The 12,364-nt window shown below is 44.0% G+C and overlaps 1 protein-coding gene across 1 annotated transcript; it reads left to right on the top strand.

Moving 5' to 3' along the window:
* The first annotated feature begins 3,520 nt into the window (after window positions 1-3,520).
* Window positions 3,521-11,754, top strand: LOC110513328 (zinc finger protein 239). Its single transcript, XM_036939854.1, has 2 exons — window positions 3,521-4,117; window positions 10,719-11,754. Exons 1-2 carry the CDS (start codon window positions 3,790-3,792, stop codon window positions 11,318-11,320), a joined length of 930 nt encoding a protein of 309 aa, XP_036795749.1. The 5' UTR covers window positions 3,521-3,789; the 3' UTR covers window positions 11,321-11,754.
* Window positions 11,755-12,364: the final 610 nt, after the last annotated feature.

Here is a 12,364-nt window from a genome sequence, read left to right on the forward strand (position 1 = left end):
ATTTCAGAGACAGATGTTGGGGTTGTCAATGAGAATGTGGTGAAACTGCAGCTGGGAGGCTCAGTGTGAAGCAGAGAGACAGGTCTGAGTCTAGGGGTAGATTGTACAGTGAAACTGGAGCTGGGAGGCTCGGTGTGAAGCAGAGAGACAGGTCTGAGTCTAGGGGTAGATTGTACAGTGAAACTGCAGCTGGGAGGCTCAGTGTGAAGCAGAGAGACAGGTCTGAATCAAGGGGTAGATTGTACAGTGAAACTGCAGCTGGGAGACTCAGTGTGAAGCAGAGAGACAGGTCTGAGTCTAGGGGTAGATTGTACAGTGAAACTGCAGCTGGGAGGCTCAGTGAGAAGCAGAGAGACAGGTCTGAGTCTAGGGGTAGATTGTACAGTGAAACTGCAGCTGGGAGGCTCAGTGAGAAGCAGAGAGACAGGTCTGAGTCTAGGGGTAGATTGGACAGTGAAACTGCAGCTGGGAGGCTCAGTGTGAAGCAGAGAGACAGGTCTGAGTCTAGGGGTAGATTGGACAGTGAAACTGCAGCTGGGAGGCTCAGTGTGAAGCAGAGAGACAGGCCCGAATCAGGGGGTAGATTGGACACTGAAATAAATGCTCTTTATTTCGGATTTGGGGATTTGAAAAATGCATGAAATATTGTACTTTATTCAATGGAGTGGGTAAAGGAGGAGTTTTTCTGGTGGTTGAACTAATTTCTTTACAACAGAAATTATTATTCTGGGGTCCCCCTCACCATTATTATTCTGGGGTCCCCCCTCACCATTATTATTCTGGGGTCCCTCCTCACCATTATTATTCTGGGGTCCCTCCTCACCATTATTATTCTGGGGTCCCCCCTCACCATTATTATTCTGGGGTCCCCCCTCACCATTATTATTCTGGGGTCCCCCCTCACCATTATTATTCTGGGGTCCCCCCTCACCATTATTATTCTGGGGTCCCCCCTCACCATTATTATTCTGGGGTCCCCCCTCACCATTATTATTCTGGGGTCCCCCTCACCATTATTATTCTGGGGTCCCCCCTCACCATTATTATTCTGGGGTCCCCCCTCACCATTATTATTCTGGGGTCCCCCCTCACCATTATTATTCTGGGGTCCCCCCTCACCATTATTATTCTGGGGTCCCCCCTCACCATTATTATTCTGGGGTCCCCCTCACCATTATTATTCTGGGGTCCCCCCTCACCATTATTATTCTGGGGTCCCCCTCACCATTATTATTCTGGGGTCCCCCTCACCATTATTATTCTGGGGTCCCCCCTCACCATTATTATTCTGGGGTCCCCCTCACCATTATTATTCTGGGGTCCCCCCTCACCATTATTATTCTGGGGTCCCTCCTCACCATTATTATTCTGGGGTCCCTCCTCACCATTATTATTCTGGGGTCCCCCCTCACCATTATTATTCTGGGGTCCCCCCTCACCATTATTATTCTGGGGTCCCCCCTCACCATTATTATTCTGGGGTCCCCCCTCACCATGCTTATTCTGGGGTCCCCCCTCACCATTATTATTCTGGGGTCCCCCCTCACCATTATTATTCTGGGGTCCCCCCTCACCATTATTATTCTGGGGTCCCCCCTCACCATTATTATTCTGGGGTCCCCCCTCACCATGCTTATTCTGGGGTCCCCCCTCACCATTATTATTCTGGGGTCCCCCCTCACCATTATTATTCTGGGGTCCCCCCTCACCATGCTTATTCTGGGGTCCCCCCTCACCATTATTATTCTGGGGTCCCCCCTCACCATTATTATTCTGGGGTCCCCCTCACCATTATTATTCTGGGGTCCCCCTCACCATTATTATTCTGGGGTCCCCCTCACCATTATTATTCTGGGGTCCCCCTCACCATTATTATTCTGGGGTTCCCCCTCACCATTATTATTCTGGGGTCCCCCTCACCATTATTATTCTGGGGTCCCCCTCACCATTATTATTCTGGGGTCCCCCTCACCATTATTATTCTGGGGTCCCCCTCACCATTATTATTCTGGGGTCACCCTCACCATTATTATTCTGGGGTCCCCCCTCACCATTATTATTCTGGGGTCCCTCCTCACCATTATTATTCTGGGGTCCCTCCTCACCATTATTATTTTGGGGTCCCCCTCACCATTATTATTCTGGGGTCCCTCCTCACCATTATTATTCTGGGGTCCCTCCTCACCATTATTATTCTGGGGTCCCCCTCACCATTATTATTCTGGGGTCCCCCTCACCATTATTATTCTGGCGTCCCCCTCACCATTATTATTCTGGGGTCCCCCTCACCATTATTATTCTGGGGTCCCCTCACCATTATTATTCTGGGGTCCCCCTCACCATTATTATTCTGGCGTCCCCCTCACCATTATTATTCTGGGGTCCCCCTCACCATTATTATTCTGGGGTCCCTCCTCACCATTATTATTCTGGGGTCCCCCCTCACCATTATTATTCTGGGGTCCCCCTCACCATTATTATTCTGGGGTCCCCCTCACCATTATTATTCTGGGGTCCCCCTCACCATGATAATTCTGGGGTCCCCCCTCACCATTATTATTCTGGGGTCCCCCTCACCATTATTATTCTGGGGTCCCCCCTCACCATTATTATTCTGGGGTCCCTCCTCACCATTATTATTCTGGGGTCCCTCCTCACCATTATTATTCTGGGGTCCCTCCTCACCATTATTATTCTGGGGTCCCCCCTCATCATTATTATTCTGGGGTCCCTCCTCACCATTATTATTCTGGGGTCCCCCCTCACCATTATTATTCTGGGGTTCCCCTCACCATTATTATTCTGGGGTCCCCCTCACCATTATTATTCTGGGGTCCCCCTCACCATTATTATTCTGGGGTCCCCCTCACCATTATTATTCTGGGGTCCCCCCTCACCATTATTATTCTGGGGTCCCTCCTCACCATTATTATTCTGGGGTCCCTCCTCACCATTATTATTTTGGGGTCCCCCTCACCATTATTATTCTGGGGTCCCCCCTCACCATTATTATTCTGGGGTCCCCCCTCACCATTATTTTTCTGGGGTCCCCCCTCACCATGATAATTCTGGGGTCCCCCTCACCATTTGCAATTAGATTAGTGTAACTTGTGTGCAGCTCCTCTTTGAATGCAGTCTGGTGATATGCTTCTACATTCATACTCATTACAAATCTGCACTAATGAATCACCACACGCTTTCCTTTGGACATCTGCTAGTAAGATACCACAACAAAAAACACCACATAGGTGCAGTGAAATGTGTTGTTTTACAGGGTCGGCCACAGTAGTACGGCATCCCTGGAGCAAATTAGTTCCTTGCTTAAAGACACATCAACAAATCTTTCAGATGTTTTCCTGTTCCACTCTGGTATTCAAACCACTCTAACCGTTAGGCTACTTGCCGCCCATTATTGTGCTATTATGTGATGAAAGAAATGAAAAATAGGAGCTTTTTTTTGTCTGGGAATAAAATAAACATCGATCTCAACTGCGTTACCCACTCCAATCAGCAGATGGAGATGAGCGTCTTTCAGGCGACGCTGCCAGTGTGACGTATAATCTAGTGGACAGGATGTTTCTTCAACAACAACAGCTGGTCAGTCACCTCGGTAGCTTTCAAGACAAAATAGTCGTTGTTTAGTTGCACCTGTGTTTTAAAAATACATATGTCTTGTTGCTAGCTAGTTTCCCCATTTAATTTCATGTATACGTTGTTAGGTAGCTGGCTTGATTAATGAGCTTATCAATAGGCTAACGAACGCTAGCTAGTTAGCTAACATTCCCGACCATGACTTCACTAAGCTGCTCTCCTCCTGATAAAGAAGAGGATGTCTGCTGGACGGAGAAAGAAGCGCTGGTGAAAGAGGAGGAGGAAGAGGAGGATGTTACAATACAAAAACAAGTAGAGGGTGAGTCTGGTACTGTGAAAGAAGAAGAGAAATGCGTTTCAGTGAAAGAAGAGGAAGACGCGTTCAGAGTGAAAGAGGAGGAGGATGTTACAGTAAAAGAAGAGGAGGAAGAGAGAGAGGAGGATTCAGTTTTTGGAGTGAAAGAGGAGGAGGAGGAGATGACTGTCACATTGAAAGAGGAGGAGACAGGAGATCTGATTAAGACCCGTAAGTACTGTCTTAAAAACGGCAGCACAAACTATTGTTGAACTGATGCGTGGTTTTAAAGCGACGTTCGACTGACTGTTTATGCTTGAATATGTTGTTTAATGTAGGAATTGAAAAAACTACACTGTACGATGTGTGTAGAAATAGAGGATGTAGCGTAGCCCTGTTGTAGATATGGAGGATGTAGCGTAGCCCTGTTGTAGATATAGAGGATGTAGCGTAGCCCTGTTGTAGATATGGAGGATGTAGCGTAGTCCTGTTGTAGATATGGAGGATGTAGCGTAGTCCTGTTGTAGATATGGAGGATGTAGCGTAGCCCTGTTGTAGATATGGAGGATGTAGCGTAGCCCTGTTGTAGATATAGAGGATGGATGTAGCGTAGCCCTGTTGTAGATATGGAGGATGTAGCGTAGCCCTGTTGTAGATATAGAGGATGTAGTGTAGCCCTGTTGTAGATATAGAGGTTGGTTATAGCGTAGCCCTGTTGTAGATATAGAGGATGTAGTGTAGCCCTGTTGTAGATATAGAGGATGGTTGTAGCGTAGCCCTGTTGTAGATATGGAGGATGTAGCGTAGCCCTGTTGTAGATATGGAGGATGTAGCGTAGTCCTGTTGTAGATATGGAGGATGTAGCGTAGCCCTGTTGTAGATATGGAGGATGTAGCGTAGCCCTGTTGTAGATATAGAGGATGGATGTAGCGTAGCCCTGTTGTAGATATGGAGGATGTAGCGTAGCCCTGTTGTAGATATAGAGGATGTAGTGTAGCCCTGTTGTAGATATAGAGGTTGGTTATAGCGTAGCCCTGTTGTAGATATAGAGGATGTAGTGTAGCCCTGTTGTAGATATAGAGGATGGTTATAGCGTAGCCCTGTTGTAGATATAGAGGATGGTTATAGCGTAGCCCTGTTGTAGATATGGAGGATGTAGCGTAGCCCTGTTGTAGATATGGAGGATGTAGCGTAGCCCTGTTGTAGATATGGAGGATGTAGCGTAGCCCTGTTGTAGATATAGAGGATGTAGCGTAGCCCTGTTGTAGATATGGAGGATGTAGCGTAGCCCTGTTGTAGATATAGAGGATGGATGTAGCGTAGCCCTGTTGTAGATATGGAGGATGTAGCGTAGCCCTGTTGTAGATATAGAGGATGTAGTGTAGCCCTGTTGTAGATATAGAGGTTGGTTATAGCGTAGCCCTGTTGTAGATATAGAGGATGTAGTGTAGCCCTGTTGTAGATATAGAGGATGGTTATAGCGTAGCCCTGTTGTAGATATAGAGGATGGTTATAGCGTAGCCCTGTTGTAGATATGGAGGATGTAGCGTAGCCCTGTTGTAGATATGGAGGATGTAGCGTAGCCCTGTTGTAGATATAGAGGATGTAGCGTAGCCCTGTTGTAGATATGGAGGATGTAGTGTAGCCCTGTTGTAGATATAGAGGATGTAGCGTAGCCCTGTTGTAGATATAGAGGATGGATGTAGCGTAGCCCTGTTGTAGATATAGAGGATGTAGCGTAGCCCTGTTGTAGATATAGAGGATGTAGCGTAGCCCTGTTGTAGATATGGAGGATGGATGTAGCGTAGCCCTGTTGTAGATATAGAGGATGTAGCGTAGCCCTGTTGTAGATATAGAGGATGTAGCGTAGCCCTGTTGTAGATATGGAGGATGTAGTGTAGCCCTGTTGTAGATATGGAGGATGTAGCGTAGCCCTGTTGTAGATATAGAGGATGTAGTGTAGCCCTGTTGTAGATATAGAGGATGTAGCGTAGCCCTGTTGTAGATATAGAGGATGTAGCGTAGCCCTGTTGTAGATATGGAGGATGGATGTAGCGTAGCCCTGTTGTAGATATGGAGGATGTAGCGTAGCCCTGTTGTAAATATGGAGGATGTAGCGTAGCCCTGTTGTAGATATAGAGGATGTAGCGTAGCCCTGTTGTAGATATAGAGGATGGTTATAGCGTAGCCCTGTTGTAGATATGGAGGATGTAGCGTAGCCCTGTTGTAAATATGGAGGATGTAGCGTAGCCCTGTTGTAGATATAGAGGATGTAGCGTAGCCCTGTTGTAGATATAGAGGATGTAGCGTAGCCCTGTTGTAGATATGGAGGATGTAGCGTAGCCCTGTTGTAGATATAGAGGATGTAGCGTAGCCCTGTTGTAGATATAGAGGATGTAGCGTAGCCCTGTTGTAGATATAGAGGATGTAGTGTAGCCCTGTTGTAGATATAGAGGATGTAGCGTAGCCCTGTTGTAGATATGGAGGATGTAGCGTAGCCCTGTTGTAGATATAGAGGATGTAGCGTAGCCCTGTTGTAGATATAGAGGATGTAGCGTAGCCCTGTTGTAGATATAGAGGATGTAGTGTAGCCCTGTTGTAGATATAGAGGATGTAGCGTAGCCCTGTTGTAGATATAGAGGATGTAGTGTAGCCCTGTTGTAGATATAGAGGATAAATCCATTTCAATTCAATCATGTTTTTGACAGCATCCCTTTTGAGTATCCATAGAGTGTCCGTAGTGTCCATAGTGTCCATAGTATCCAAAGTATCCATAGTGTCCATAGTATCCATAGTGTCCATAGAGTCCATAGTATACATAGTGTCCATAGAGTGTCCATAGTGTCCATATAGTGTCCATAGTATCCATAGTGTCCATAGAGTGTCCATAGAGTGTCCGTAGTGTCCATATAGTGTCCATAGTATCCATAGTGTCCATAGTATCCATAGTATCCATAGTGTCCATAGTGTCCGTAGTATCCATAGTGTCCATAGTATCCATAGTGTCCATAGTGTCCATAGAGTCCATAGTATCCATAGTGTCCATAGAGTGTCCATAGAGTGTCCGTAGTATCCATATAGTGTCCATAGTATCCATAGTGTCCATATAGTGTCCATAGTATCCATAGTGTCCATAGTATCCATAGTGTCCATAGTATCCATAGTGTCCATAGTATCCAAAGTATCCATAGTGTCCATAGTATCCATAGTATCCATAGTGTCCATAGATTGTCCATAGAGTGTCCGTAGTGTCCGTAGTGTCCATATAGTGTCCATAGTGTCCATAGTATCCATAGTGTCCATAGAGTCCATAGTATCCATAGTGTCCATAGACTGTCCATAGTGTCCATAGTGTCCGTAGTGTCCATATAGTGTCCATAGTGTCCATAGTATCCATAGTGTCCATAGTGTCCATAGAGTCCATAGTATCCATAGAGTGTCCGTAGTGTCCATAGAGTGTCCGTAGTGTCCGTAGTATCCGTAGTGTCCATAGTATCCATAGTGTCCATAGAGTGTCCGTAGTGTCCAAGGTGTCCGTAGTATCCATAGTGTCCATAGAGTGTCTGTAGTGTCCGTAGTATCCATAGTATCCATAGTGTCCGTAGTGTCCGTAGTATCCATAGTGTCCATAGAGTATCCATAGTGTCCATAGTGTCCGTAGTATCCATAGTATCCATAGTGTCCGTAGTATCCATAGTGTCCATAGAGTATCCATAGTGTCCATAGTATCCATAGTGTCCATAGTATCCATAGTGTCCATATAGTGTCCATAGTGTCCATAGAGTCCGTAGTATCCATAGTATCCATAGTGTCCGTAGTATCCATAGTGTCCATAGAGTCCATAGAGTCCATAGTATCCATAGTATCCATAGTGTCCATAGAGTCCATATAGTCCATAGAGTCCGTAGTATCCATAGTGTCCATAGAGTCCATAGTGTCCATAGAGTCCATAGAGTCCGTAGTATCCATAGTGTCCATAGAGTGTCCGTAGTGTCCGTAGTATCCATAGTGTCCGTAGTGTCCGTAGTATCCATAGTGTCCATAGAGTATCCATAGTGTCCATAGTGTCCATAGAGTGTCCGTAGTGTCCGTAGTATCCATAGTATCCATAGTGTCCATAGAGTATCCATAGTGTCCATAGTGTCCATAGTGTCCATAGTATCCGTAGTATCCATAGTATCCATAGTGTCCATAGTATCCATAGTATCCATAGTGTCCATAGTATCCATAGTGTCCATAGAGTGTCCATAGTATCCATAGTGTCCATAGGGTGTCCATAGAGTATCCATAGTGTCCATAGTATCCATAGTGTCCATAGTGTCCATAGTATCCATAGTGTCCATAGTGTCCATAGTATCCATAGTGTCCATAGTATCCATAGTGTCCATATAGTATCCATAGTGTCCATATAGTGTCCATAGTGAAGTGGTCAGAATGTGACTTTTTGGACCTGAATGGCAAAACATTCAGGAGATGTGGGGGCGGCAGGTAGCCCAGTGGTTAGAGTGTAGAGGAGGCAGGTAGCCTAGTGGTTAGAGTGTAGAGGAGGCAGGTAGCCTAGTGGTTAGAGTGTAGAGGAGGCAGGTAGCCTAGTGGTTAGAGTGTAGAGGAGGCAGGTAGTCTAGTGGTTAGAGTGTAGAGGAGGCAGGTAGCCTAGTGGTTAGAGTGTAGAGGCGGCAGGTAGCCTAGTGGTTAGAGTGTAGAGGAGGCAGGTAGCCCAGTGGTTAGAGTGTAGAGGCGGCAGGTAGCCTAGTGGTTAGAGTGTAGAGGCGGCAGGTAGCCTAGTGGTTAGAGTGTAGGGGCGGCAGGTAGCCTAGTGGTTAGAGTGTAGGGGCGGCAGGTAGCCTAGTGGTTAGAGTGTAGAGGCGGCAGGTAGCCTAGTGGTTAGAGTGTAGAGGCGGCAGGTAGCCTAGTGGTTAGAGTGTAGAGGCGGCAGGTAGCCTAGTGGTTAGAGTGTAGAGGCGGCAGGTAGCCTAGTGGTTAGAGTGTAGAGGCGGCAGGTAGCCTAGTGGTTAGAGCCTTGGACTAGTAACCAAAAGATTGCAAGATCGAATCCCCGAGCTGACAAGGTGAAAATCTGTCGTTCAGCCCCTGAACAAGGCAGTTAACCCACTGTTCCTAGGCCTTCATTAAAAATAAGAATTTGTTCTTAACTGACTTGTCTAGTAAAATAAATAATAAAAAAAATTCAAAGTTGACCTGTTTTGTATTCCCCACCACACCATGAGACATCCCATGTTTGAATCACTGGAATAGACAAACGGTTGAGTTTGATATCATTTAAAAGCTTACAAAAAGGGTTGTTAAGCTGATTTATAACCCCCCCCCCCCCCAAAAAAAAAAAAAAAAATCTACATTTTTAACCTTTTTAATGTCAATTATCTAAAACGTGTAGTTTAGACCCTCTGAGAGGTCAGTTGAATACAGGGAGTCATTTCAATTATACACATAGAATTCATAGAATGGACCTTTCAGTTCATAGAATCGACCTTTCAGACCATAGAATTCATAGAATGGACCTTTCAGACCATAGAATTCATAGAATGGACCTTTCAGTTCATAGAATGGACCTTTCAGTTCATAGAATTCATAGAATGGACCTTTCAGTTCATAGAATTCATAGAATGGACCTTTCAGACCATAGAATTCATAGAATGGACCTTTCAGACCATAGAATTCATAGAATGGACCTTTCAGACCATAGAATTCATAGAATGGACCTTTCAGCCCATAGAAGTCATAGAATGGACCTTTCAGACCATAGAATTCATAGAATGGACCTTTCAGACCATAGAATTCATAGAATGGACCTTTCAGACCATATAATTCATAGAATGGACCTTTCAGACCATAGAATGGACCTTTCAGCCCATATAAGTCATAGAATGGACCTTTCAGACCATAGAATTCATAGAATGGACCTTTCAGCCCAGTGGTGAAAAAAGTACCCAACTGTCAAACTGGAGTAAAAGTAAAGGTTCCTTCATAGAAAATGACTCAAGTAAAAGTCACAGAGTAAAATACTACTTGAGTAAAAGTATTTGGTTTTAAATATACTTAAATGTCAAATTATAAATGTAATTCCTAAAATATACTTTTAAGTATAAAAAGTAAAAGTATAAATAATTTCACATTCCTTATATTAAGCAGACCAGACGGCACCATTTTCTTTTTTTAAATTATTTTACAGATAGCCAGGGGCAAACACCAACACTCAGACGTAATTTACAAACAATGTATTTGTCAGATCAGATGCAGTAAGGATGACCTGGGATGTTCTCTTGATAAGTATGTGAATTTGACCATTTTTCTGTCCTGCTAAGCATTCAAAATGTAACGAGAACTTTTGGATGTCAAGGAAAAGTACTTAGGTAATACAAGATGGCCGCCGGTCCATCCAACCGTTGAATGTCAACTTAAATGGTCCTCTCTATTCTGTTTATTTTTATGATTTCAACAGGTTTCTTATGGAGGATTGACAGTATAATTTAAAACCACAGACATTCCCATTCAAGTCCAACATTCTCTGATGTGTGGACCTCCAAACGTCTTTGTGGTTAGATTTGGAAGTCGAAATGTACATTTTATGACCATTTTAGAACATTTTTCGACCAAAACATGACACCCATGAGAACAAGATTGGATTTGGAGCTCTACATAATTTGTTTTTAAAATCTCACCAAGTTTACTTTTAATGATGTAATGTTGTGAAAACTGACCTCAGGTTATTGAGGGTTGTTGTCTAGATTAAACCTCATAAGAAGACAGTTTTATCATGTGGAGGTTTCATTCAGGCCTCTGTTTAACTAAATAATCTGTTTATCTTTGGCAGGAGAGAGACCAGACTCTCCCTCTGACAGCGGGAAGAGTCCTTCAGGGGAACCAGACCCAGAGACGCCCAAACCAGCCAAACGACATCACTGCTCGCACTGCGGAAAGAGTTTTACTAAGTTACGAAACCTAAAAGAGCATGTGAGGACACACACAGGAGAAAAGCCTTTCCAATGCTCCCAGTGTGGAAATAGTTTTAGTCAGTTAGGTAGCCTGAAAATACACAAGAGAATACACTCTGGAGAGAAGCCTTACCACTGCTCCCATTGTGGATTGACTTTTACCTGGTTAGGGAGCCTGAAGTCACATGAGAGAATACACACAGGAGAAAAGCCCTACCACTGTTCCCACTGTGGAAAGAGTTTTAGGTGGTTAGAAGGCCTGACAAAGCATGAGAGGACACACACAGGAGAAAAGCCCTACCAATGTTCCCACTGTGGAAAGAGTTTTACTCAGTTGGGGAACCTGAAATCACATCAGAGGATACATACACAGGAGGAGAAGACATACCACTGCTCTAATTGCGGAAAGACATTTTCCCGGGCAGAGGACCTGAAATCACATGAGAGAATAGAGAGGCTGTGTTCTGACTTGTGTTTTTGACTGAGAATTTAGGTTTTTGTTCATGCGACATTAAATCGTATTGTTTATATGAAATCATTTAAGAAAAAAAGAGCTTTACTTTTGTTTGAGTTTTTTCATCTGGAGACCTGATCATGTCTAAAATCAAATCAAATATTTTTAAATATGTAAAAAATAAAAAAAATAAAAAATCTTATTAGCTTCGATTGATTGGATGCAAAATGTCAACCCTATGATGTTGTTTATTATATTATTTGCAAAATGTAAATTATTATATAAGTAAGTAGCCTTCCAGAACAGCTCATAGAAACAGGAGCCTTGTCTTGTATGATCCAGAACAAATCAAAGTTTATTTGTCACGGGAGTTAATACAACAGGTGTAGTAGACCTTACAGTGAAATGATTACTTACAGGCCCTAACCAACAGTGTGATTTGTAAGTAAAAAATAGGTATTAGGTGAACAATAGATAAGTAGAGAGGGGCTACATACAGTAGAGAGGCTACATACAGTAGAGAGGCTACATACAGTAGAGAGGCTATATACAGTAGAGGCTACATACAGTAGAGGCTATATACAGTAGAGAGGCTACATACAGTAGAGAGGCTATATACAGTAGAGAGGCTATATACAGTAGAGAGGCTACATACACTAGAGAGGCTATATACACTAGAGAGGCTATATACAGTAGAGAGGCTATATACAGTAGAGGCTATATACAGTAGAGAGGCTACATACAGTAGAGGGGCTACATACAGTAGAGGGGCTACATACAGTAGAGAGGCTACATACAGTAGAGAGGCTACATACAGTAAAGAGGCTACATACAGTAGAGAGGCTACATACAGTAGAGGCTACATACAGTAGAGAGGCTACATACAGTAGAGAGGCTACATACAGTAGAGAGGCTACATACAGTAGAGAGGCTACATACAGTAAAGAGGCTACATACAGTAGAGAGGCTACATACAGTAGAGGCTACATACAGTAGAGAGGCTACATACAGTAGAGAGGCTACATACAGTAGAGAGGCTACATACAGTAGAGAGGCTACATACAGTAGAGA

The sequence above is a fragment of the Oncorhynchus mykiss genome, chromosome 13, assembly GCF_013265735.2.
Source record: "Oncorhynchus mykiss isolate Arlee chromosome 13, USDA_OmykA_1.1, whole genome shotgun sequence".
NCBI lineage: Eukaryota > Metazoa > Chordata > Actinopteri > Salmoniformes > Salmonidae > Oncorhynchus > Oncorhynchus mykiss.